The sequence below is a fragment of the Scophthalmus maximus genome, chromosome 17 (genome assembly GCF_022379125.1).
Source record: "Scophthalmus maximus strain ysfricsl-2021 chromosome 17, ASM2237912v1, whole genome shotgun sequence".
NCBI lineage: Eukaryota > Metazoa > Chordata > Actinopteri > Pleuronectiformes > Scophthalmidae > Scophthalmus > Scophthalmus maximus.
The window spans coordinates 7,574,702-7,602,113 of NC_061531.1; the positions used below are offsets into that span (position 1 = coordinate 7,574,702).

At 41.2% G+C, this 27,412-nt stretch overlaps 2 protein-coding genes across 13 annotated transcripts in view; one reads left to right on the forward strand and one right to left on the reverse strand.

Annotated features, from left to right (window-relative positions):
• Window positions 1-3,409: 3,409 nt before the first annotated feature.
• si:ch211-157c3.4 (Lipopolysaccharide-induced tumor necrosis factor-alpha factor homolog-like) lies at window positions 3,410-9,210 on the forward strand. Of its 7 annotated transcripts, none has more exons than XM_035614400.2 (6): window positions 3,410-3,570; window positions 4,939-5,049; window positions 6,797-6,843; window positions 6,936-7,028; window positions 7,148-7,349; window positions 8,486-9,210. In XM_035614400.2, exons 3-6 carry the CDS (start codon window positions 6,801-6,803, stop codon window positions 8,601-8,603), a joined length of 456 nt encoding a protein of 151 aa, XP_035470293.1. In that variant the 5' UTR covers window positions 3,410-3,570; window positions 4,939-5,049; window positions 6,797-6,800; the 3' UTR covers window positions 8,604-9,210. The 7 variants fall into 7 exon arrangements, with proteins under 7 accessions (XP_035470293.1, XP_035470292.1, XP_035470291.1 ...); XM_035614399.2 differs by lacking the exon at window positions 4,939-5,049 and adding an exon at window positions 5,624-5,793 and having other exon boundaries at window positions 3,411-3,570; XM_035614402.2 differs by lacking the exon at window positions 4,939-5,049 and adding an exon at window positions 5,624-5,793 and having other exon boundaries at window positions 3,421-3,570; window positions 6,939-7,028.
• Window positions 9,211-10,658: 1,448 nt separating this feature from the next.
• usp7 (ubiquitin specific peptidase 7 (herpes virus-associated)) overlaps window positions 10,659-27,412 on the reverse strand; it is a 30,242-nt gene continuing 13,488 nt past the window's right edge. For 5 of the 6 annotated variants that reach the window (XM_035614388.2, XM_035614393.2, XM_035614391.2 and 2 more), the window contains exons 10-31: window positions 27,168-27,258; window positions 26,994-27,076; window positions 26,486-26,595; window positions 25,388-25,565; window positions 24,290-24,434; window positions 23,917-24,047; window positions 22,144-22,278; window positions 21,692-21,793; window positions 19,243-19,348; window positions 18,712-18,804; window positions 18,488-18,555; window positions 18,123-18,223; window positions 17,599-17,752; window positions 17,422-17,489; window positions 16,683-16,791; window positions 16,188-16,265; window positions 15,989-16,089; window positions 15,128-15,227; window positions 14,534-14,653; window positions 14,346-14,417; window positions 14,024-14,114; window positions 10,659-12,557 (exon numbers count right to left, since the gene is read on the reverse strand). In XM_035614388.2, coding sequence (XP_035470281.1) covers window positions 12,451-12,557; window positions 14,024-14,114; window positions 14,346-14,417; window positions 14,534-14,653; window positions 15,128-15,227; window positions 15,989-16,089; window positions 16,188-16,265; window positions 16,683-16,791; window positions 17,422-17,489; window positions 17,599-17,752; window positions 18,123-18,223; window positions 18,488-18,555; window positions 18,712-18,804; window positions 19,243-19,348; window positions 21,692-21,793; window positions 22,144-22,278; window positions 23,917-24,047; window positions 24,290-24,434; window positions 25,388-25,565; window positions 26,486-26,595; window positions 26,994-27,076; window positions 27,168-27,258 — 2,343 coding nt within the window. In that variant the 3' untranslated portion in view covers window positions 10,659-12,450. The remainder of the gene's footprint in view (window positions 12,558-14,023; window positions 14,115-14,345; window positions 14,418-14,533; window positions 14,654-15,127; window positions 15,228-15,988; window positions 16,090-16,187; window positions 16,266-16,682; window positions 16,792-17,421; window positions 17,490-17,598; window positions 17,753-18,122; window positions 18,224-18,487; window positions 18,556-18,711; window positions 18,805-19,242; window positions 19,349-21,691; window positions 21,794-22,143; window positions 22,279-23,916; window positions 24,048-24,289; window positions 24,435-25,387; window positions 25,566-26,485; window positions 26,596-26,993; window positions 27,077-27,167; window positions 27,259-27,412) is intronic. The other variant, XM_035614389.2, reaches the window with a different exon arrangement.

A 27,412-nucleotide genomic window follows, 5' to 3' on the forward strand; every position in this document is an offset into this window, starting at 1 on the left:
AAACTTTTGTATGAAAATGAAAAAAAAATGAGTTCGCCAGTGCATTACTGACTCTATTTGATGTCTGGTAGTCTATTTCTCAATAAAATTATTGGTTTAGTTGCATATAACGCTTCACTGAACTTGTACATTTAAATGTCAGATATTTTGCCATGAAATACAGAGACAACTCATAATGTAGACGGGATGTCAAAGCCTTGTGGGAGCTGTATTGCTGCCAATACATATCCTAGTTTTATAGATACCCAGTACAGTGGATACAGTACAGAATACCGCATAAGATGAAGTTTATCTTCAATAACGTAAAAAAAACAATCGAAGAAATCATATCTGAGACAATATATTGTTCAAAAACTGTCACACCATGTGTGTAGTTTGTGTTACACTAACATAAAATATCGATTGATTATGTGCCCGAATGTTCTTGTGACTTATTGGAAGTTGTTATTTTTATTTTAGTAAGAAAACCAGAGCAGTGTCGGGGTATAAGTAGTAATTCATTAAATATGAATTGGAATATGATTTGTTTGTCAGTATTGTTAGTGTCTTTTGAAATGCCTCACTAGATACATAAATTAAATATCTTATCTTACTCAAACAAAAATGCACTGATTAAAATAAAACACCTTAAAAGCAATAATGACTTTAAATTATACAATCAGTGAAAAAGATATAAACAATTACTAATAAATATATTGTTTATAGATAAACAGACAACACCATCATTTGTTGAATACAGACACATCATAGATTTTATAGTTCTGATTTTAGCCAGCTCCTTCCTTACCCTGACTGAAGACCAACCTAACCTCCCTTTTACAATTATTCAGGAGGTGATACATTACAACATACAGTAAATCATTGAATCTCATACTGATATTATCTGTTAAACTCATTAGTATGTCTTCATGCTTTCAGTTTAAACTTAGCACTGTTCAACTGCTCTGGCATTGGTCCTTGATTCATTTATTTCCATGCTTTGACACTGTGTTCTTTGGTTTTCCTTTGCAGTTTTATTTATTGTTTTTTTTGGTAACGATATCAGTGTCCAAAAAACCTGTTACGAGTTACTAGACTAATTTGTCAGAATCCTTTTGAGATAGGATGTTTCTAGATTCCTTTATATTGCACAGGTGAAAAAAGGTTGTTCCAGAGACTTGTGTGTGAGTCAAAGGTCATGTCCTGGTCAAAAGAATTTTTTTTACCTGATTAGTTTCATCTTGATTTGTGGGTAAATAAAGCTGGGTATCAGTGGCACAGCATCTAAGCGTTGTAAATTCTCCACACTTTCTTTTTTTCAAATAGAGCTTTGTTGTAAAATTCTAGTCTTTAACATTGATACAATTATATGTATTACTTCTAACATTTAATTTTACCTCTGGTCTCTGTGTCTGTAGAGGGATAGAGCTCAGTAGTATTACTTTGTTATAATTGTATATTTTCATCTGTCATTATTGCAAATAATTGGGTGTGAAAACTGCATTAATATGGATTAGCATTAATAATAAACACACACACACACACACACACCCAAGCACCTCAGACTTTTTACGGGTTATATAAAACTCTGTTGGGATTGGTCTATTCTCTGGAATGTTGTTCATCAGGCCCATCGAAACACACTCACTCACTCACTCAGACACACACACACACACACACACCATCAACACCTCACCCAGCAGGCATCATGTGCAGGGGCAACACCCCACCATATGTACGTCCTCTGACTAATGTGTAGTATGTCGGCTCGAGATCACGGTTCACTCTTGTTTTCATGGACGTACCATTGCATTCCTTCCATACAGACTGACTTATTTTAAAGAGATGAACACTTTGGTATGGAGCAGGATTGACGAGAATGGCCTTTTAGAAATGAGCCTCAGGTTGGCAGGTCACTGATGGAAGTTATGGAGTCATTTTCCAGCTTCCCTCAACATGCTCCGTGTAAGGTGTGCTTACAGTAGGCAAGGCAGTCAACCCCCGGCGCTTCTCTGTGATCCAGTGGCCAGGGGTAGAAAAATGTGGTCGAACTGGCCTTGCCCAGCTGAGTGAACCAAACCTTCCCAGGCGGCTCTTGAACGAAAATTCAATGCAAACGTGTCAGGCAGGTTTGTATATTGCAAATGGAATAAAGTGTGCCATGCTCATGCAGGCAAAATACAACCAAGTGGCAACACAAAAAAAAGCAGCACATTTGGCATCAGTCACTACGTTGTCTGCCATTTGTATTGCCAGACTCTTCAACATTCCGCCCTGCACCACCTCCTTGCAGCCAGGGAAGCATGTTTGACATGTATGTTCGTTTGCATTACCAGCCTTAAAGGAATATTTTTGACACTGTGGGACTTTCTCTCATTTGCCTACTGGTGGACAGTTGACCTACTGTGAATCAGAAGGATTAACACCACTCTCATGTCGACACAGTCATTTCCGTAGGCTTAGCGTAGCTCAAATACTGAAGGAATTGTTTTATATGAGACTTGCTCCGACTGGGCAAAAACTCAAAATTAAAAGCAGCATGATACAACAATTGATTTGTGAGCTTCAGATGTGTTGGGGCAGGTTTTGTGTCCTCTGTGCCAGGCTAGCTGTCTCCCCGTGTTTCCAGTCCATCAGCTAAACTGACAGGGTGTTGGCTGTCGCCTTATATTTAACAGACAGATGAAAAAAATAAAAAGAGGTTCCAATCTTCTTATCAATCACTCGACAAGAGATGGAGCAATCATATACATATTTTCCAAAATGTCAAACTTTTGCTTTAAGTTGTCATGCGCCAATGAGTCGGAACACGAAAGATACATTTACTTTGCATAATCAGATGTTTAAGGACAGAAGTTATCGTAGATAACATATAATGCACAGCTGCTGAGAAGTCTTCTCGTGTTTGTATTCTTACTTCCTCCTGTGTATGTGTTTGATAAAACTGTTCTCCACCATGGAAAAGAAACAAAATACTATCTTACATATATTTTCTTTATGCATCGTGTCAATATTCAACATCATTTTTCGACCAGATAATAACTGATATCCCAGCATTGTCCCAAAGTTGGTTCAACATTGAAAAATTGGTTTGAGATGAGGAGTTTATGATGTCACATCAAGGTCCAAGTTCAGATATCACAACTATCCTTGAGAACAAAGCTTAATTCTTGCCATATTTTGGAGGAAGGCTTAGATTTGAAGGGGGTGTGTTAACGTGTACATTTATGTTGCTCACAATGTCAATGGCCTGCAGTCACATTCCAGGACACATCAAAAAGAAAAGGATAATCACCTCAGGTCACACAGACACACACCCACTCCCTCAGTAATCTCAGTCGAAACAAAGAACGAGTCAAAGGAAGAAGAAGAAGACCAGTACAGTGTTTGAAAGCTACACCTAAACCACAGAGTGAGTCATTCCATCTGTCCTTCTCGGTGAGGGCGGGGCGGTGGGTGTGTTGAGGGAGAGGCCTGCAGAGGTACAGGTGCTGCAGCTGGATATCTCAGCTAGAACCTGTTTGGAGTCTACATCAGCAGCAGCAGCAGCGAACACACATCTCTGCATTCTGACAGCAACCACTCGCCAGGGTAAGGCCTTCAGGCAAAACATTCGATGTAAGGAGACGGGATTTTGTTTCACACTGCAGGAGCAACTATTCAGGTTCTTGGGTTTGGAAGAAATTTACATAAAACTTATGACGATAATTTCCGAGATTACTTCAAAAAATGTTTTGATGACAGAAAAAAGATTCACTGCAAGTTACCCTGCACAAAGAGGATGATCTGGGACACAAATGCTGCCGATGGAAAGGAAGTAGAGATAATAATCCTTTTACAAACTACTTAGTTCTAACCACAGATTAGTTAAATAGAATGGACTTAATCTAATGTTTTTCTGTATGTGTGGTGAGTGCTGCTGTAATGCATTATGAAGTTTCATGTATGGCCAGAAGCAATGGGTGGCAGGACTCCACACCTTAGACGTTTTGCGTCTTGATGGCAATCAAAATATATGTTTATATACTGTATATATATATATATATATGAGAGAGAGAGAGAGAGAGAGCGAGAGAGAGAGAGAGACAAAATATCATCTCACATTGCTCTTTGTCATTAACACAATTGTACCTTTGTGAATCGAATTTGCTGCAGCTAAAGAAGCCTTTTTGTGTTGTATCACTTTTGTGTTGAGGATGTTTTCTGAATGTTTTGGCTGATTATTTGCCGCCCAGCAAGAGTTTAGTTGAAAAGACATTGAAAAGGCGTCTTTGCCTGCTGTACATCTAAACCACGTCTTGACTCGATCGAAAAGGTAAAAGGCCACCATCTTCTGGTCGTTGAAACGACGTCTCCATAAATATCAAATTGTCACTGACTTTATGGGGGCTCAATTTGGACCGAATCAGACGGACTGAACACAGCCCAATTTTCGGAGACCAGTTCAGGGCTGAATCCAGGCCGAGGGACCGGCCAGATTTAATCCCAAAAACAAAGTGCAAGCGATGACTGGTGTTGTCAGCTCAGATTGAAAATCACAGTGACTAAGTAATTAATTGGGTACTTCCCACATTTTAAATGACCCTTTAATTGTCAGGCGATGATTGAGATACTTCGTGATGGCATGCTCCCTCCTTCTTCCTCTCACACAGAAACTCACAGAGTCAGGTTTGACCGGCGCAGATGCTGCATACAGTGAGGCCACACCCAGGACTCAATTGAGTCTCAGGGTGTGAAACTGTCTCAATGAAAAATCAGCCTGCAGTGAGTTTCGCTGAACACGACAGATCAGTTCGTAGGTCTAGTCTCCACGGATCCACTCCCAGGCACCTGCCTGCAGTTATGAAGCTTCGGAGAGAGCGGTCGCTGTCTGAGCTGTGGTCATGGGCCTCAGTCCTCTCTAACGGACGGTGTTGGTTTAATCGGCAGCTACAAACTTTCCCCTTTGTCCTTTTAAAGTGTCTCTGCAACGGGGCAGGTGGATTTTTCAGAAGCCGCACCCAGTCCCTGCCTCATCCGCAGGATTACGTCCTGCCTGATGACAGGAAGATCAGCATAGTAAATAATTAGGTATTGGACCTTTTTCTTATCAGAATCATCTATTATAACTCCCTTCTATCTATTTATTTGATTATTTTAACACACTTAATTGTAGTTTTTTTTCTCCAATTCACTAAATCTATTTGTTCTATTTAATCTTCATTTTAGATTTTTTTTTACATTTATACTGCACCATGACTACTCTAGCCATTCTTGCAGTGCCTAATATTTTTTTGTAATCTTATTGAAATGCACACAAAAAAGAAAAAATATCTATTAGACAATCATACTGCTCAAGAAAAGAAATTCCGGACGTTGAAGCCACGCGACACAACAGAAGTTTCCGTGATAAAACCTGATTCCAACACGCCCAAAAGTTCCAGTAAGAGTCACACCAGCTGTTTAAAGCACAGTGGACAGGAGCCACTGAGTGAAAGAGCAACCAGAGTTATCTGAGAGAATACCGTGGGATTCCCGTGCCAACACAACAACACAGAGACCTCCTCACTTAGCAGACAGCAATACTGAGACTAACTGAGGCATTTTTCATTTGTAATATTCAGTCATTCACACAACATGACGTCAGATTTCCTTTCCCCCGTAGATAAGCTAAGGGGGCAGATTTCAGATTTTTGTGCGAGGCACGGTTCTATTCCTGCAACCTGTGAGCTCATCACCTGCAAGCTTGGTCGACACACCCTCAAGTCTGTGACACTGAGAGGAGCACGCAGCTCGGTCGCATTCCTGCACCAAAATATGTGCGTGTGTGTTTAGGTGAGAGGGAAACTATGATGCATTTTATTTAAGTCATCTTCTATAAATCCAAACTGCGATGGCAAGTGACAGACTATGGTTACACCCCGATGCATGAAATGAAAGACAGGAGGAAAGTCTGTCAGTTTATGTGTTTTTAGCGTTATGAGCACTTTATACACAAAGCACATACACTTAAATGCATGTAAATGTTTTGGTAATTTGTTGGTGTGGATTGGTGTCACATGAAAAGAGCACGATGTTTCAACATCAGGCCATGTTCCACATTGAGACATTTGTTTTATCTGCGTCCTGAGCTGTTGAGTAATGGCAGTAGAAAAGATAAGCAGTTTTATAAGAGACATTGCAGTCATATTTTATATTTTATATTTTATGAGGGGTGATTATAGGAGGAGCATGACCAAAATTGGAAAATGGCAAGTTAAAGTTTCTGTCAAGTTTTTGTTTTTTAAATAGAAATGAGAGACGCTGGGTTTCTTCATTTTAGTATAATGACATTTCTTATAAATCATAATCTACATATTTTAAATTAAAAAAATAAATCACTGCATCCTTTCAGCAAGCGTGACTCTTGAATGCATTTCATTGTGAACATAAAGGCTAAAAAACTAATTTCGGGTGATTGACAACACCTTACACATGCCAGCCATCGCCCTCCAGACATAGTCGTGCCACAGCATTTCCCCCCAGGGCGTGGATGACAAGAAACATCCACACTTTGCAGTATATATATATATACACACTGGGCGGACAACAGCTACAATGTGTGTCAGTGAGGAATGACAGACGGGTTTTTTTCGTTTTTGAATCTCCATTTATCAGACTCTGGCTCCATCTAACGGCAATCTCATTTGTCTCGGCCGGTGGAGAGGGGATCAGACTGCATTGTTAGAGTGGGCTACCAAAAAAAATGTTATTCATGTCCTACAGGGTAGTCATGTATTTCGTCTTTACCGTTGATGAAGCACGTGCATCCTAACAATCTCTTTCTGTCGCTCTGTAGCACAATGAGTGCAGATGGAAAAGAACTCCCTCCCTACATCCTACCAGGTGAGCACAAACACACACATGCACATCATCGTCACCGCCAGAACGGCTCGTTAACGCTCCATCCTCTTTTTTTCTCTTTCATCCTTGGCCAGTAGAACAGCATAGCAGTGGAGTGAAGGTTTACAGTCCGCACACACCTTTCAACCCTCACACCCCAAACCAGAGTGTCTCGCAGGTCGCTCCAGGTAAACTCACAGCCGATGTTAGTTAGTCAAAAGCCTCAACCACAGTTTATTCTAGCACATTGTGCAGCACCCTTCCTGCTCCCTCCCATCTCATCCTCCTTGACTCTCCCCTCCTGCAGTGTACACAAGTGGAGGGGGTGGCCTCGGTTCAGGCCCCGAGTCTGGAGATGGCAAAAGAAAATATGTGAGCTATGACTCGGCGCTGGAACGAAGTCCCGCCATGACGACCTGCACTTCCTGCCAGCAGCAGGTCATGACCAATGTCAGCTACAAAGCAGGGACGTACGCGTGGCTGATGTGCTTACTCTTCATCTGCTGCGGGTGAGTGTGAGGCAGACTTTGGGTGCATGTGCAGACCAGAGACCAACCGGCACAGGCAGACGACGAGGCCACATCATTAGTGAATGATGCAGGAACTGCCATAGTTCATATTGTACTCTAGAGCCTATGGCTGCTTTGAAATCCACTCATCACTTTTGAAGGTTGGACAGAGAGACATGTGCCTTAAATGTAAGGCCCCGTTCAGACTTGACATCTGTCAGGGTGATCGATCACCCCAGAGAAGAAGTATATTGTGAATGTGCTCCTTATCTCACCAAACGTTTTCCAAGTGTGCAAGTTAGCAGTGTCCATGTTCTTTGAACAGACAAGATGTCCATATGTTCCATATGTAGTACAGTGAACGTGTAGTGTGAACAAAAAGTAGGCAAAAAAAAGTATATGGATGTGAACGATAGTGTAATAATTCCAGGGACCCTCTGAAGTGAATATGATGAAAGATAAGGGACAAGTGCAAAGTTTAAAAAAAAAAGATCTCAGTGTAGTGGATGAATGTATGGCTACTTACATTAATAATTATGATTAGGTTAAAACACAGATTTTATAGCTAGGGGTAAAAAGTAAAAAGCGCATTAAGGTTGTTTTGGCTCTCTAGACTTAACTTTCCCAACAAAATGATATAGTAGCAAGGGCCTGATGTGGATCTTCATAATCATTAGTGATTTCATGTGTTCTTTACAGAGAGAGTTTGGTTTGGTTTGATTGTGCGGGCATTACTCAACAAGATGATCGGATCTAATTCACAATTATTCTAATTATTCAGCATCCAGGATAAGGTCAAAATATTGCAGCTCTCAAGTATATCTACCAGTTACAAAGCTGCCACCCATAGGCACAACAGTAACAAGCCTTTCAAAATGATGAGCCGCTGAAAGTCTTTACATAAATATATTATTCTATTCTATTCTATTACTCTATAGAAGTGAATTTTAAAAAAGGAAAATAAACAATAGGAAGGGTCCCGGTTTTTAGAAAATGAAATATAAGATTCAGTCTCCTAACCACGCAAATAATTTTTCTACAGTCCCTAGGAATGTGTACAAAAAAAATATCGAAAGAACAAATGTGTCATTAAGGTCTAAAGCTGAATGTGTGAGCGTGTGGGTTCTTTTTTTCAGGCTTGTCCTGTGCTGCTGCCTGATTCCATTTTTCCTGAAAAACTTCAAGGATGCGTACCACACGTGCCCCCGCTGCAACAGAGTCCTGCACGTTGACAAGAAACAATGCTGTAAATGACGACCATGAGGGCGGAGAAGGACCCATAGAAATAAGAAATAACATCCTGTTTCTTTTGTCTGTGTTTGCGATATCTGGTAAAGAAAACAAAACATTTTTTGAAACGATAGAGAAAGGTCACAGTTCAAATGTAGAGCATTTCTATGGACCAGCCGTTACATTAGCCGAGGCAAATTCAAGCATGGTTGACTTTCACATTACGTCATATTATTAGCAGTGATTGCACCCTAAAACAAATCAAACACACCCCATGCACTTTCTCTCTGTCTTTTTGTCCCATTTCCAGCAGAAAAACGTTCTCTACTATCCAACTCAGAACTTTTACCTATAAAATGTTCCAAATGAAGGCTTGTACATAGACTCTATCAAACACTTTATGTTCCAAAGGACTGTGCATTTGAAACACAGACAGTCCAGTGGTCTATTTGAAGGTACTGTCACAACTTCTGCATTAATGACAGCACTGTAAAGAAGAAGAAAGAAGCCAACACAGAATGTTAGACCAGCACGGAGCCCCGGAAGGGACATGGAAGGGGAGGAAAGAGAGACGTACTTTTGCGAATCTTTATTTTTGAGGCCAATCTCAAAATAAAAATCTATAAACCTCTCCCACGGGCGAGTGTGCTCCGTTGTTGTGTTTGTTTTGTTTTTTGGTTTCCGTGCCGTGTTGAAGTGACCCTGAAGCAAAGGATTTGCAGGTTCTCGCAAAAGTACATCTTTTATCCCCCTCTTTCATGTCCTTCCAGGGCCACGTAGACCAGAGCAGGGTGCACACATTAGCTTTTCTTTTCCTCATCTGCAGTAATTGCACAATAGACTTGTGTTGACATTGTTTTGTTGCAAGTTTTTACTCAGAAATGAAACACTATCGATTAAAAATGAGACCGATGTGACACGTTTACATCCCATTTATATGCTGCCAGCCATAATATTACTTTGATTAAAATAATTCTTACAAAGGGAAGAGGGGCAATATGAATGAGCATGAAGTTCAAAGAAAACACTTGTACGTGTGCAACAGCAGCCAGATGTAGATATAGTTTTGATCACTTGAAACTTTACCTCCAAACAAAGATTTGTCCATGTGCTTGTGTTACAGTGCCGAGGGCAAAGCAAATTTAAGCAATACCACATTATGATGTGATGTGTTCATCAACAGTCAGTGTGGGTGGAGCCACTGATCAAGACACTTTGTTTGAATATTAAAAAGGGCACCAGTAATGAAAGTGTTGCAATATTTGCAGTATCATGAACTGGGTTTTAAAAAAATGATGTATGATGTAATAAAGAATAGTATTGCTGCTAATACAAACCGATAATTTCCTTCTGCTGCGGCTTCATATTAAAAGCATTAAAATGGTGAAATACAAGTTGACTTTTATTGTTGGTGAGTTAAAATAAAGGCCACTCATTGCCTGACCTCTCCTATCAAAATGACAATAATTTGTTTTGCTGCCCCTAGTATTCTGTGACCCGTAGTTTTCAACCGCATGTATTGTTACTACCACTAACTACAGGTGTTGGACCAGGGAGGACATCTTCAAGACAGCCCCCTTAAAACCCTTCTTTGATCAACATAGATGTGTTTAAATATATATGACTGCAGCAGCAAGAGTTAAATTGCATCAGGGAAGAGCTAGGAAATAAAATATAGCAACAAAAAAAAATACTATTAAAGGTTTTTTTAAAGCCAGTGTTGTATAGATGTGCCGTAAAGAATAAGTTATACATTTGTTATAAGCGGTTAACTAATTAACAACCTCATTCTTATCGTATCGTCAGGCCTCGAACGTACCTCGCTCCATTTCTTAGCTCCGAGCAACCAGCCGAGTCCCGGAAGTTACTGCCCTCGTAATGGAGGCTGGCAAAAGGGAAGCCATTTACCCTTTTTTTTGTTTTTTATAGATTAAAACAAACAAGATATAGTCCATTGCCAGATTCAGAAGTGCTTTAATGTAAGCGCATTGGTTGATAGCTGTGACCTTCAAATTACCATCGCCGTCCAACGACCCAAAAAAACATCCCAGGTTAGACTATGGACAAGCAGCGGATGAGTGTTTTTATAGAAAATTTTATTCAACATACATTTTCCAGCAAAAAGGCAATATACAGGAATAGTTGTCGTACACTGCTGCTACACTGAGGATTTTAAACTGGAAAAGATCAAATAACGGTGTGATTCTGCAGGTCATCTTTGTACTGCACTTTTCAACAAGACAAAACCAATGCAGTTAGTTTTGAAAAGAAAAGAAAAAAAATTCAAACGTAACAGGAAAAAAAAGAATATCGCCAATGGAACATCAGAACGCAAAATAAAGAAGAGAAAAAAAAACCTACACAAGAAATATGAACACCTGGCTCCTTCTGTACCCAACAACAAAGGCGTGTTTCTCTTAAATTTTACACGTTCATATTTTTAAATATACAATTCTTAAATGTTGTCTTTACAGAGCCAGCTATACGCTATTAGGGGATCATTCCATCTGTGCTTTAAAAGGAACAAACAAAACCAAGAAAAATTAATTCATAGGGATTAGTGTTTCTTACAATGCTGGTTTTGTCTCTACACAACCCTCAAACCGGTGGGCTCTAAGTATCTGGAGCTCCCTACCAAGCACAGCGCAGTTACTGCTCCCAACCACACGGAGGCGACAGTTTCAACCGGGAGAGAAGATTGGAGGGCGGGAGAAGATGAAGCTTGCATGTGTCCAGAGGAATGACTGAGAAAGACAGTAACCACCGCCCCCCCCCCCCCCTTAAAAAAAACCCCAAAAGAAAGAAAGTCGAGGGGATAAAGTCCACGTCTGTGTTTTCATTTAAAGTCATTGAACTCAAAACCACAACCAACATGTACATTTGCCAGTCCTGAGAAAGCTCTGACAGTAAGTGCCTACGTGCAAGATGAAATACAGACGAATTTCCTCCTTATTTTTTCCCCCATTTATTTTTAAACAGATGCTGTGGATTTTTTTTATCTTATTGTACAAGATCTGCAGAAAGAGACAAAAAAAATCATTTTCCTCCAACCAAGCTAAGTAACAAAGAATTGTGTAAACTTAGAAATACTTGATTTTGTAGCACTAAAAGTATGGGAGCAAGAAATATAAAGAACCACATCAGGGCAAGTAGTGAACCTCAGGATGGATTTTTTTCTTTTAGTTAGTCTTAACAAACATCCTTCCATCAAACTCTACACAGCAGCATGATGCCTCTTCAAACAACTCTTTATTTAAAAACACCCCCCCAAAAATCTGAAGGGAAAAAAAAGCTGGTGGATGAGAAGGAAAAGAAAAAAAGTCTAGAAGATCATTGTGTGGGTGTATATATTACACACATATATACATTCACACACACGGCCCCACTTCCTCTCCCCTCTGCTTATTTTATAGTAAAATCCAATTCCATTTCCCCTCCTTCCAGACGGGCAACAAAAAACAGGCAGTCACCGGGTAGAGAAGCCAGAAGAAAAACAACCGAACGGTCTCAAACGTAGAGGGGGACAATTAAAAAAAAATAATAACATAAAACAAACAACAAAATAAACAGTCAGGTGGTAGTTGGTGCAGTTTATTTTGTGGTTGAAGAATAATCCGTCAGTTGCAGCAAGATCCATATCGCTGGAGACAGTGCCGGTGTAGAGCTGTAGAGGTGTCCAGGCGGGGTGTTAAAAGGGATGAACACACACATACATACACAAGCACACACAAGCGCTCACACACACATACGCGCGCGCCCCAAGTCTCACACGCGGTTGGTTACAGTCTGTGGTTATGGTGTGTTAAAGAAGGTAGGCAGGAAGGCGGAGCAGGAGGCGGATGTGGAGGACAAAGAGGAAGGGCGGGCTGCTTTAGTTGTGGATCTTGATTGCTTTCTCCAGGTAGGTGTAGCGACCTCTCTTTGGAGCTTTGTTGAAATGATCCAACCCTAGCCAGGGCCGCGGGTGGGACATGTTACCTGGGTGGGAGGAGAAGCGTCGGAGAGGTCAATACACACAAAGCTTCCAATTTGATAAATTGTTGATTTAACATCTTAATTTTCAGTTGACAAGTTTCATGACAATCCTAACTTATATTTAGTATATAGAATTTTTTTAAATCTTTAATCTAGTAATGACACTGACACTGTTTGAGCACATACAAAACCAAACTTTGTGATTTAGGCTACGATCAGAATGACAAGCCCTGCTTTTTTTTTTTTTTTTTTTTTTTTTTTTAAAGCAGGGGTCCCAATGCACAGGTTGCAAGTAAAAAAAAAAAAAAAAAACATTAAACAAATTGTACCAAATAATCTACCAGGATTGTTAGACATTTTATATAATGTTTCCCGCAAACATTCTGAGAAAAGGTAAAACAGTTGGTTTTGTAATAACCTTCTACAATTGTAAAATCCAATACACAAGTCATAAGATATTCTCTGGAGTTTGACGTTCACATATGACGAACGCAGCAGGAGATGGTCCAAGTCAGACGCGTTCACAACAGCAGGGAAATTCCCGGAACATTCTGTGGTGTCTGGGCAGGACATGACGATAACTCCGCTGAGGAGAGCAGTGTTTTTGTTTACAGTCAACACGCACACTCACTCACTTTTTAATTCTCCGGAGATTCTCCTGCTGTAGAATCATGGACTCACTCGAGTGTGACGGTGATTCAGCACGACGATAAATGACAGCAAATCGTGGGCGCAAACTATCAGTGAAGATTTTTTTCCTCCTTTTCATTTGGCTAAGTTTGCTGTGAAAAATCACCAGGCCCTGTAATTAAGTAGTTTCGGGGATAGGGAAAACTCTTAAGTCACATCGAAGGGCCGTCAGAGAGAGTGCCAATCTACTCTGTCTCTATATAGTACCTTCGCATAGTGAAGTAGTAAATAACTAACTGCTTCCGCTTCCGTTGGAATCAAGACGATTGTGATCGTCTTGATTGCAGCGCTGTAAAATCGATGCTCATGCACAATGAGTGGCATCTGTTCATCAAACCGCCCCTACAGGCGTCTTCACTAACACTTTAATCTCCCCTTGTTAAATCACAATGTAGCTGTGAGCAGAAGACTGTGTTTAATGTGTCACTGCGTCTCCTTCAGACATAAGTGTCTATGTACCACGTCTACCATGAACGGGCTGTTGCATTCATTTGATTGGTCGTGGCAGTGAAACGCTGGATGCTTTGTGGCAAATGTTGAATAAAATCTAACTTCTTAGTGATGGATAAAATCTATCTTTTTTTGGCGGGAAGACCCAACATCTCTTTCATCCTTCTGCTCTGCCAAAGCCAATGGATTTACACACTGGTTCACTTTATCTATTGAGCTTGATCAAAGCCTGTTGTACTCATAAAGTCCCGGGCGTTAGTGCAGTGACAGTGAGAACAGCAGTGGTTAAGTCGCCTGCCTTCCCAGGCAGCGGCAGATGCAGTAAATACCTGGCTGTGGTTCAAAGTCCTTCAGGTTGACCTCATACTCGTCTTCAGTGATGTACTGATGCCTCCCCATCATCACAATCGCAAACTTGAACTGGGAACAAAAAGACACAAGCGGACGTTACCTAACTACGTACCACTGCATGGTTATACTTAGGTAGGAATAAATAAAAAACTCCAACACATGATTATGTAAATAAAACACTACTTGGACCTGTTGGGTGACATTTAATAAAATATGTGCATTAGTTATATTGGCCAGCAAACAAAATGCTGAATGCAGGTCATGTTCCCTGGTTGTAGCATGCGAGGCGTAAGGCTCTACCTTCTCAAACTCTTTCTCCTGGATGTCCAGCATGGTCTGGATCCTCCTCATCACCTCCCGAAATGACTCGCCCTGCGGGGTGAGGGATGGGAATCAAACAAACAAAGAGTGTAAGGTTGGGAATCTGAGCAAAGTATTAAGTTAAGAAGACAACAATCTCTTTCTCACGTGCAAACACGCACACACACCTGTCTGATCTTGAGCAAGAAGGGGATCCCAAAAGTCCCAAAGACTTCTTTGTGGAAGTGAGCGACCGGGATTAGCATTTCACTGTCCTTGTCCAAGTCCACCTGGTCCAAAGGAATCTCCTGAGTGGGGCAAGGGGAAGAGCGAGAGATGAGGGTTAGTTACTAACTTCACAGCAGGTTGCTCCAATTACCGGGGCAAAAGAAAAAGAATGTGTGTTCGAATCAACATTTAACCCAACTCAACTAGACAGTCTGTGCTGACCTCCGGTGGCTGAAGTTTTCACTGTGCTGCAGTGATGCAGAAGTGTGGGGTGTGGTCAGTAGGACTAGACATCACTGTCAGATGTGTTATAAAGGTGCAACGGATGTGAAAAATCCAACCAGAGGTGGTCAGTCCTTCATCTGGGTATTAAGTTAAGTAAGTTAAGTAGCTAAACTCCTGGAAACGCTTGGCTGCACTTGTGTAAATAAAGTTATACAAAGCGTGTGTCAGGCTGATGGCTTGTGAGGTAGTGTAGTAATTAAAGGGAAAAATGATTACAAATAAAAATGAGTAAGACGGATGCACGGGGAACACCTCACACATACACGTACCTCTATTCTGAAGGTGCGGCTGGCAGCCGGAGATAAACATTCTAGCAACTCGTCCTCCTGGTGAACCCCAATGATTTTATAGCTTACGATCTCTAACAGCCTGAGGGGGTCACAGAGATATACGCAGGATTAGGAATCTACGGCAGCTTCACAAAGAGAAACTGATTGACAGAGCATAAAATCACATTAAACATAGGATAACACATTAATTAAGGAGCACAAATAATAATTTGAGGCCAACCTAAAAATCCCAGTGTTGCTAAAGATAGCAGGTTCAGAAATATTAGATCCTGTAGTACACTTCCCAGGGCGGTTAAAGCCTGGTATAGTAGGAACATTTTTTAAAGTACAATCATACACATCATGGTGCGAATATCCTGAATCATATTTTGCACATAACTTTGCATGACAAAAGGCTGAAAACAACAAAATATGACATTGTTTGCAACAAACAGGTCAAACTGAGCTGAACCTTGACTGACACATTATATATATATTTATGTTAATATATATATATACACTATGTGCTATCAGAAATGTCGTACTACTTCTAACTGAAACTGAGTGGTATTGTTTTCTATGGGGATGAAATGCTAATTTCCATTTTACATTCACTTTTCATAACATGCACCATCATCATTTTGAGTTTGCATATGGTGGGATTATACTGCAGCAAAGCTTTAGAACGGTTGGTCAGTGAAAAGGTTTGATTTCAAGCAGTAACAGCAAGTTTTCAGGAACAAAAAATATGGCTCTGAGGAGTGCAGATGAGAAATAAGTTTGCAATCTGATGGCAACAGGCAGCTGGTGATGGTCATTATGAGGTGCGCTCACACACGCACACGCACACACGGTGGATACCTTAGCTTCTCAGAGCCTTTTTCGGAGAGCTCAACTGCCTTTTTACATTCTTCCAAAAGGTCCCGCACACAGCCATGTTTGTCAGGATAGAGGGTGATCTCCTGGAAGCAAAACACATTTCACGACTTTGCTGGTATCACAAATAAGAAATTCGTGAGAAAAAAAATTAAATTGTGTGTCAGTTGTGTGCGGGTGTTACCTCCTCTCTGAACTGGCTGTTGAGCCATATGGATTTAAAACTCCTCCTGTTCTCAAAGTCTGTTATCTTCATCTTTAACTGTGGACAAATAAGAGAGAGAAAAGAGGGTTTACAAAGCAGTTGCTTCTGAGGGCGTCAAGTTTTAATCTTGAGGCACAATGAATTTGCTTTCATGTTCCATATCTCATGTTTCCAATTGAAATGAAGAAACCGGCATTGACATTTTACAGGATGGTCAGGAAAGTCTTTTAAATTTGTACTTTTGTTAAACTTTTTTCTATCATAGAATCAAAAACTAGTTTAAAGTAAACACATGGAAATATTATCAAGGGCATATGCTGCTTGAAACTCTAAAAGCCACCATTTTTATGCCATAAGGATAAAGTATACTTATAACGTTTGTCTTGTTTTTTATTTTTGTTTTTTTTTAGCCTAGGCATATGTGGAAGAAAAACAAAAATCCCCAGAAGGACGAGATTGGGAAAACTTTCCTACCTGCTGGTAGTAGAGTTTCTTGGGCTGTCGAGGCTTGAAGAATTGCAGCAGGTCCCGCAGCGTTCCCTCATAGTTGTGTCTGAGAGGATTCCCTGGACCGTCCCTGTACCTGGCCACCACACCACCAGGCAGGGGGGGAGGACGATGAAGGGGAGGAAAGGAGGATGACAGGTGGAGGAAAAAGAGAAGGTGGACAGACAGAGGAGAAGGAGCAAATAAAAAAAGGAAGTGGAGAAAAAGCGGAAAGAGGTAAAGGGAGGTGAACAAGTGGGAGAGAAAGGATGAGAGAGGGGAGCCAGAGAGGGAGGAGTTAAAGGAAAACAACAAAGACAGGTGGGGGGGACAGGTTACGCAACATTTCTACAAGTTATCAAGTCAAAGGCAACCACGATGCAACACAGCATAATATGATCACTATACGACACACTATACAATTATGTCTTTATTCAAACAGGACCACGAGATTTCAACAATTATTTTAAAATGAAATCGTGTGTCCTCCATTTTCAGCATTTTCATGCCATTTTATAGCCAAAATTTTGAACAACATAATACAGAACAGAACAGCTGAAAAAGGATGATCAGCATTATGTGTTATTAGTGTTACTACATGCACACTTTGTTTTCAAGTTGCTCTTCAGGGTAAACTGTCAAAAAATTCTGCTTTCGTTATTTAACATTTGTGAATATCATCACACATAATTGTCAATAATCTGTGTGGATGAGACAAGCCTCCTACCCCTGTGACTTGAAGAACTGCAGCAGCATAGGATCCGTGTTCAACCTCTGTGCTACCGTCTTGGCCACCTGACAAAAAAAACGACACAAACGTTACAGATGATGGGAGGCGTGTCACCACAGGCCTGTCAAATTGATTCTTTGTCGTTAAGCATTCACGAAAGAACCTGGACCATACCTGAAAGTAGTTCATGCGGTTAGAGAGCGTGACCACGAAGCCAGGGTCGTTGTGGATGGTCTTGTCACAGAAAATGACGTCCACGCGGTGGTAGAGATCCCGGAAGTAGTCCTTTGCTGTAGGCAGCTCGCTGCTGTCGTTCTCTGGGTCGTCCCTGCATGATTGGCAGAAGGTAGGAAAAATGGTGAATTGGAGGTACATTTATATGGAGTGTTAGGGAGCAGGAAGAAAAGATAAAGGGGAAGAGCACAGACAGATGTGACAGGAGAGATGAGGGTGGAGATAAGGAGGACAGGAAGAAGGTGGAGACAGGTTGGCCTTCTTTTACACATGTCAATCTCTCTGTGATTACGTCCACTTACCGACGGAAAAGCAGAACAACAATGCCCCTCATTCTGAGGTCAGACCTTTTATACAAAATGCTAAATTCCTTCTTTAAACCGGTGGTGTAAAAGGGGCTCCATACAAAATATTACAAAACCCGTTTTTAACCATAACCCTGCAAACACAAGAAGCAGCCTTACTTCTGGAAGACAATGATGTCCCCGTCCATGAGCTCGTCCAGGGCCTTGTCCAGAGAGACATCGTAGTCCTGTATCCGCTCTGTTAGATTGGGCTTTACTTCCTGTAACACACAGGAATTCATGGGAAATGTAGTCAAGAGTGAAGCTGTCTGGCAGTTAACAAGATTCAACGTCAAAACGCAAAGCTACAAAACTGGGTCATTGTGAGGGAAAAAGAGTTTCTGCATGTGACTGTTGAGCACAAGAGAGTTTAGATAGAAGAGCCTGAGAATGTGAGAGTGCGAGGGAGTGAGTGTAGAGTCAGAATGAGCGAGAAAAAGACAGGAGGAATGTGCCGGCAAGTGAGCGGGACATAAATAGCTCACCTCATAGAGGATAAGGCTAGTTTCCTGCTGAAAACCTGCTCTCTCACACATGACTGGCAGTAGGTCTCCTGGTTACAGGAAGGAAAGGGCAACAAAAACACGATTAAATCCTCGAGTTCAAAACAATTTTCCTGAGAGTACTGTTTGAGTTTCACTAATGCAAACGTTATATGTTGTATAAGGACAATGTTAAACTTTCTAAAGAAAGACTCACTAATACTTACTTATTTTGCAGGATATAGGTGTATAGATATGTCCACAATAATTTAAGCTTCTGGTTTTGGGGTCATACATCTTCAAGAACAACATGACATCATCTGAAAATAAGGAGAAAATGTCACTAAAGATACAAAAGGTCATGCAAAGAAGATAATAAATCTTGGTCCCGACAGATATTCTTGCTCCAGACGGTTTTGCTTACAGCATAAATTACCAAAAGTAGTGTTAGAATAAAAATACTATATGAAATATGTCATTCACCTTTAAGGTGGTCACATCACATCAAATTACTACTATTGTTTTTCGCTCCTTCTGGTTTCTCCCAATGTGAAAAATAATTGGAACAAGTTCGGATAGACACAAACTGAACCCAAAGTCAGTTTCTGTAATGCTTTATTGTTCATTAGCTTGACACCATATGAACAAGTCAGTGAGCTCTCAACATCAAAAGATATTGACAAAAGGAAAGTAACAGATGAGTTAAATGCTAAAGAAGCAGACATTGAGTCGGACGAGGGCTGAGCGGTGGAACTTACGGTCTTTATCAAACTTGGGTAATGTGGCCCCGCTGGCTGCCATCTCTGGATCCACCGTCTCCAGAAATATTGTCCAGGGGTTCTCGTTGTCGCTCAAGTCGATCATCTGAAATACAGACGAGCAAAACATTAAAAACTATTGCGTTGTCAATTGTCATGGACCAACTTGAGTAAGGGATAAAACACTGATATAAGAGTAAGCATTCATGCACACAAATGGTGGTGGGTGGAGGTCAGACCCTCGAGGGAGAAGAATTTCAAAGTTGAATCCATGGATCTGGTGAATTTGATAGTAATTTAGGAGGCTAGATCTATGAAGAACTGTATGCTCTTGTAAACAGTTGTGTGCTGTAGTAAAGCATTTAATCATAAACACATGGGTTGTATGGATATCAAAGATGATTACCACCATTGTGTTGGTGTGTACCAACCTATATGTGTTGTATGGACACTGACCCCCACCCACTTACAATTACAAAAAGGGGCATAAAATTATAAACAGATTATTTCCTGAGGATACTGAATTATATCAGTAGTTTTCTTAAGACCATAATGTTGTCTGTATTATGATTTTAGTTTAAGTTCCACTATCATAAAGGTTATGTGTTCTTTCAAGAAATTAAGTTAATGTTCAGACATATGTTTTATATTTAAGGGCAGCAAGGAAGCCACTCTCCACTATCAATCTTGGAAATAATCAAGGAAATCTGTCTGTCATATGTCGAGAACCGTTCATCTTACCAGCCTCACACTTGGCATGTGTGTTGTTTATGGACCAAGAATGTGCAGTGTTGAATATAGACACGCGTTACATTCAGTATTAATACATTTTGATTAAACAGCTGATCAGCGCTCCGAAGCAGCGGCAGCTGAGACCCATCAGCGTAAGAGACGTTGTCAATCACGACAACAACAGCTTATTCTCCTGTTCAGGGTTCGACAGAGACGAGCTTCACCGAACTGTGATTAAATGGGTGAACAGCTGTTTGTGCAGCAGCAGGGCTTCAGAACTGAGGGCCGAGTCCTGCTCGTCCTCAAGTCCACAGCTGGACTTTACTCCCCGCGGCTCGATTACTGCAGCTCCCTTTTGCAGTTTCAAAAAGAAATCTGCAACCAGCAACACCATGTGAGGGTACGTACAATGTGAGAGGAGCAGTGCGGAGCTGGGTGACAGACTGGGCTGCTTTGCTGAAGCAACAGTGCAAAACAAACACATTAGCGATCTTTTATGTTGTTATGAGTTATGAAGTGTGAAAAAATTTCAATTAGTTATGAGTCTATGGCAGACCGCCACAGTCTAGGTAATTATTGGGAAACACGGCACTAAAGAGTGGCTCCAAAAATGATGTGATTCTGAATTGACAGATTCCATATTTTCCTCAAAGCCGATGCATTTCAAATAGGTATAAATGCACAACCGCTGCCTGAGGATTCGCTTCAGAAAACAAGTCATTGTTTGTCACAAAAGGGCATTCAATTTAATTTTAATACCTCGTTTATTACTTGTTCTCTTTCATGCACAACAAGATTTACTGTCTTGCAGTTAATGATATATGTTGTGAGGACTTCTCAACCCCCGATCCAATAAAGACCTATACAGTCACCACAGGTTCAAGGTGGACACCAAGGTTACTGTCACCAATTCAGAATCCGGAATGTCCCTGTTTGGACTAGCTAGCTAAATAACAAGCTAACTTACTAACTAGCAAACCCAACACACAAACATCTATCCAACCAGAAGTGACACGTGGTCAGAATCTCTCAGAAGTGTTTTTGCAGAACATTATGATGTTGACCTTAGACCTTTGTCATAATGAGCACAATGATACTTGAGTTCTGGTCAAAATGTGTTTTCTGAGGTCACAATGACCTTGAACATTTTTTGCCAGATCTAATGAAATTCCATCCAGGCATTCCAAATATATATTCCATTCACCACAGACGGACAACCAGAAAACATAATGCCTCTGGCCATGGTTGTCGCAGGCACGGAGGCTTAAAAGGGAACAAAACCAGCTGAAGACACCGGTGTGAAAAATAAACAGACAAACTGTACAAAACAGACCTCGATTCCAACACTACCAGTGCATACAAATCATTTAAACATCCATTTTACTACATTTAACACTGGAATGGGAACCTATGTGTACACTGGTGTCAGGGTACAACAGCAAACAAGGCTATTTATGTCAGAGTACTGCACCTTTACCCCACACACACACACACACACACACACACACACACACACACACACACACACACACACACACACACACACACACACACACACACACACACACACACACACACACACACACACACACACACACACACACACACACACACACACACACACACACACACACACACACACACACACACACACACACACACCAAAACAACAACAACAACAACAACAAAAAACAGTCATGGCCGCAGAAATGCTTACCGGCTTGTTGCAGTCGGCCTCGTAGTCGAGCATAGCAGGACGCTTGGTTCCGTTGCTCCGGGCCTGCATGGGCCACAGCCGCATCTGGTCCTGTGGGAAACCCTGCAGCAAATCAACTTGTAAGTTCCTGTCCAAAGGTTTTAAGGCCCATGTTTATGTAGCAACTAATATATCAAAGTTTAATCTTTAAAACATTAGTTGCATCAAGACCAGCAACGTATTAAATATAATGAGCTATCTGAATTGGAACAGCATAAATACAAGACCAAACATATCTGATCAAAGTCCCATATTTAATTGGAATTCTTTTTTTTTTTTAAAGTCTTGTCAGTACCAAAATGTTAAAAACTGGCATTGAGGTCAAAGCACCTGTAGTTCAACTAAGTAAGTACAATGGTCTCTATGCATTTCCATCAGAAAATACTCTCCACACAAACTCTCGAGACCCTCACCATTGTCTGGGAGAGGTTCTGGACGAACTCTTGCAGCGTGGAACTCTTCAGGACCTTGAAGACCGTGTACTTCACTTTCTCCTCGTCATACATGTCGTTGCCCTGATGGCCACAGAACTGGTCCTCTGTCACCATCTGCCGTGAGAGGGAGGATCGCATGATGAACACAGCCTTGATGACCGAGAGCAAAACTTGAAACATGACGACGGACAAGCAAAAGCTTTGGGGGTCAAATACAACAGGCAAACATGCAGTTTGTTCAAGGGTTGGTAGATGTCTACTGAATTGACATATGATGATGTGTACAGAGAAACATTAGAGAAGAGCATCGGATCTGTGTGCTCTGCACACTGTTCTGAAAAACTGAGACCCACAAATGAGGACAGTCGATTACACGAGGTAAAAATGCAAACCGAATATTATCAAGCATCTTCCTTCTGAATTTAATTTCTCCTATCATCAGAGAAAAATAATGAAAGAAATCAGCCCCATGTGATGACTCAATAACAGGCCAACTAATCTTCAAATGGGATAAAGCTCTCTCATCGTGTTTCCTCATTACCACTCTCTTCATCCATCTGAAGCACACTGAAGTGCCAACATTCACTCCTCCTGCCGATACGTCGCTCTCAATGTGTGTGCCAATATCAAAGTATGTCACAATTACAACCACAGTTCTACCAGTGTTTAGAATAAATGTGATCGCCTTATTTGAAGATTTGTTTTTTCTTAAAAAAAGAAGAAAAAAAAGGTAAAATTGTATTATTTTGACACAAGATGCATTTTATAATCTGCTGCTCAGATAAACAGTAGTTTTCACCCAACTGTGAAAAGGATTTTCACATTACAAGTCTATTTGGGCTCCAATGTCAGGGTCCATCGGTGTTACGGGCCAAGTCGCGGTCTTCCGTTTTCGTCTTACACCTTTTACAGTCCACTAGCCATGTGAGATTGGAGTTGGGGTTGACTGCAACATTACTTTGCCTTCTTTTTCTGTCTTGTGAAGGCGTCGATAGTGCACAGCGTTTTTGTCTGATATTTGCAGCCAAATCGAGACCACCAATTCCATTTTTTCTTTCTTCATCATGGCTGTGATTGTACTGAATTCTAAGATCTTGCAAGACTTACTTACAGCCCCAAGGAAATTGGGGCTTTTTGTTTCTCTTTATTGTTGTTATGCAACTTTGAAATAAATTTCTTTCAATGTATCTTTCAAGAACACACAAACAGCGATAATATTTTTAGGTTTTGGCTTATCTCTATGAACAGCAATGTGCATGTGAACGCAGATAAATTAAAAAGCCGATAGCTGATGCTTTCCAGTCAATGTGTTCTGCCTCTTTTGCGCTCCACTCCTGCAAGCAACCAACGCCTGCTCAAATGAATGTTCAGACTAAAAGAATCCAATTGCAGAATCCGTTTTTATAGATTAAGCTTCAATCACGCATCAACTGCTTACGTAGCATCCTGGTTGTACCCAAGGCAACACCTAACCGATTCAGTCCCATCGTAATTCAAAAGGTTAGCAGTCCTGCACCACTCTATTCACATCACAGAACGTTAGTTGACAGGGCTCACTCTGCTAGGTTTGCTGTGTTGACACCGTGCTGACCCAGTGCTGATATAATTTCTAATAACATGAGGCTTCACTTTCCAACCTGTAAGGGTTTTAATAAAACCAAAATGACAGACCTTTTCTCAGTCCGACCAGTTTGACCAAAACAGCTCACACCAGGAAATTTCAATAAATCATCCAGCCACCTGGTTCCCTACCTGGACCTGCATGTAGAGGTGAGCTTCTTGGCGCTCCTTCCTCTTCTGTGCCTCAACCCTTTTCTCCTCCTGCAGACGCTCCACCAGCTGCTGGGGGATGTCTATGTCAGTCATCGGCTGGAGCACCTCACCTGTGATACGGGGAAACAGTATAGTTATACAGCAAAGTCTGTGGTTTCTTGTGCAGCCACCATCAAATACATTATGCAGAACTCGGTCACTAAATGAGTGGAAACAGAAATGACACTTTTCTATATCCCTCATGTTCATGTAGTGTATTGTACTTTGGGACACATTAGCTGTGGTGGTTGAGGGAAACATTTTATGTGTTTGTTAAAAGAGACGGGAGGAAATAGGGGAATATGTTACTTACTGAGCTTGGACTCACGGATGTAGACCAACATGTATGCATTGGTGCAGTGGCGCACGGAGAGGTCATCGTCATGTCCGCCATAGTTGTGTTCAATGGCCTCCTCCTTGGTGCATCGTGACACCACGTCGTCGTCGAACTTGCACCACTGCAGACAGAGGCAGAATGATAGACGAGAGGGGGGAAGGAGGATGCAAAAGATGAAAAGGAGGGGGGGTGGGTTAGAGTAGGGCAAAAAGGGAGGATGGAGATGCAAGAAAGAACAAACCAGAGTCCACTTAAGAAAACCACTTATCTGAAGTTAAAGTTTAAAGGAATGATAAGCACAAGGATGCTCAACCAGTTAACCATGTCTATTTGTTAATAGACATGGTTAACTGGTTAAGTCTGCCGCAGTAATGTGTGCGTGTGAGTCAGGAGTATAGCAGGTGAGTGGGAGTGGCTGAGGGTGTGTAAATGGGTTTAAACATGCTGCACCTTCCGATTTGAAGATTTAAGATTGCGTGTGGAAAAAAACCCAGACAATACAGGGCCTGAACTCTGCAGCTGACATGTGCATTGTCAGCAACAAGAGCCTGACTCTTGTCTGTTATACTACATTTCTGACAGGCACAGTTTTTCCTACAATGTAGCTGATTCAACACTGTTTTTTTAGGGGTTTGCACAGTGAATCTGAGTTGATAGCTCAGCAAATACTTCATTCAGTTTTCTGTGGGTGAAAAAACATCCAAATAATAAATCATAGCTGTGGTTAGAAATCCACATTGATTGTTTCTGCATGTCCATAATTGTAGCCGTTACTTCTAAGACCATCGTAGCTCTATGCAATTAGATAATTAAATGACTTCTTCCATTTTCCACATGTTATAATGCAGTCCTGATACTATAGTCATTTGAATGATGCATTCATCATTCATTCAGAATGATAACTTTTACTTTTATCAAAGGACTGTAAACGTTTAACACCCAAGGCTTAGTGTATCCCAAGCAAAGACAAAAACTAATGGTGCACAAACCTCAACTTGAATTAATCCCATCAACCCCATTAAAACCCATAACCACATAATTTTGGGTGTAAGGTGCATAACAAATGGTTCTTACTATTGGTTCCTTGACGCTCACTTTGCCGTCTCCTTTGGGGTTAAGATAGACAACATAGTGACCGCCATGGTTGTCCCCGCTATGGACCAGCACTGCGTGCAGGATGTAGTTGGCTGGGTCCTTGGAGTCGGGCTTCTGAAGGAACTCATCCAGAGGTAACTGATCGGGGAACTCAAACCTATTGAGGAGGAAGACGAAGCAGAGAGGATAGATGGACGATTGATGGGGATGGGGTGTGAGGAGTGAGAGGATGGAGAGAGAGAAGATGGAAAACAAGGACAAGGAGATTGGAGATGAAAGAATATGACAGGAAGGAGAAAATGAGACAAAGATTAAAGGGGAAGAAATACAGAAAAGATAGGTGGAAAAGAGGAAAAGAGGATTTAAAGACAAGAGTCAACTGTTAAAACATCGAGCAACACGTATATGCAAGAGTTTAGGCTTAGTCTTTATGGGACTTCATCTGCCACTTCATATACACACTCTGGGCATGTGTGTGTGTGCGCATGTGTGTTTGTACAACTACTAAGCCCTCAAGTGGGAGGTGCCTGTGGCAGCGTCACAAGGATGACTCAGGGGTTTGTGGGAGAGGCCAAAGAGGAAAGTTATCTATTGTGGATGACTGCATGTGTTTCTGGAAGTGTCATTATCCTGATGGATTGTTCAAACACCATTGGGTCTCACAGAACATGACATGTCCGACAGAAAACTCGACATGACTCCCTGTGTCTTGGTGCACGAGGTCAAGCCATGCTGTTCAGGATTGAAGGCTCAAGTACCATTTCCAAAAGTTGACTGCTACTTAAATCCATGTTAATATGGACCAGTCTAAGCATTACTAGAAATACCGCCTTGTGGTCGTTTGCGTCTGCAATCCAGTCAAGTTGCAGTTGACAACAGGGAAATCTTTGGAAATAAAAAGTTGTCACTTTCTAATTTGAAGAAATTCCCTCTAGGCGTTCCTGAGATCGTATTCACGAGACCGGAATGGACGGAAAACCTTGAAAACATAACATCTCCGTCCACGGCTGTCAGCAGCACGCAGACATAATAAAAATAATGAACATGAGATGACAATGTAAGGGCCCGGTGCATTACCTGTCATTAATCTTGATGTTTTGGTCAGTCTGTGGGTCATACATGAACCTCATCAGCTGCAGGTGAAGGATTGGAGGGAAAGTGAGGAACTTCACTCCTTTTTCTGCTTCCTGCAGTGCAAAAATAAACATGTCAGGTATCTGATCAGGTCAGCTTGATGATGAAGTCAGCTTTAGGCCAACAATTCACTTTATCCAGGTCTCTCTATTTCATTATTCCACTGACGTGTCCTCCATGTTAACACAGAATATAACTTTAGAACCACATGTCTCTTTAGCTAGGAGAACAAATTAACTGGAATAAAGACACTTAATGAAATCAGAATTGACACCTCTTAAAGGTTTGTGACCAGATTATGCGGACGTACCAAATCGATGCATGGTGGAACTTATTGTTAGTATTGCATATTACACATTGTCATTAAATCAGGGCCCTGTTGGCAACCTAAATAAAATAAACAGGAACAAACAACATAAATCATTTTGATCCTGTCAGCGTGATGTCTTACCTGCAGGCCGTGCTCTCCTGCGTCGTATTTGTTGTCTCCGTCTAACTGTTCAGTTGCAACATAATCTTTGAATGACTCGAAGACTGGAAATGAGCAGAGAGCATAGATGAGACTAAGTGCCACTGTACCACTGTTTGAGTAAAGTCATGCCATTGTGTCAAAGTTGCTACTCACTGTTCTTCTTTCCTTTTATGCTAAGCTGGATGTCATAGTAGTCCTCTATCCGCTCTGATCGGTAGTCAACATGTTTACACTGGATATATGACTGCAGAGGGAGAACACACACACACACAACATTGATTCAACTAGTCAGTCACACACAATATTTCAAAGACCACATCTTGATTTAACCTCCTCTCAACAACTGACCTTGTGTTATTTAATCTGTGTGCAAAACCTCTGCTTTGAAAAGTTAAATC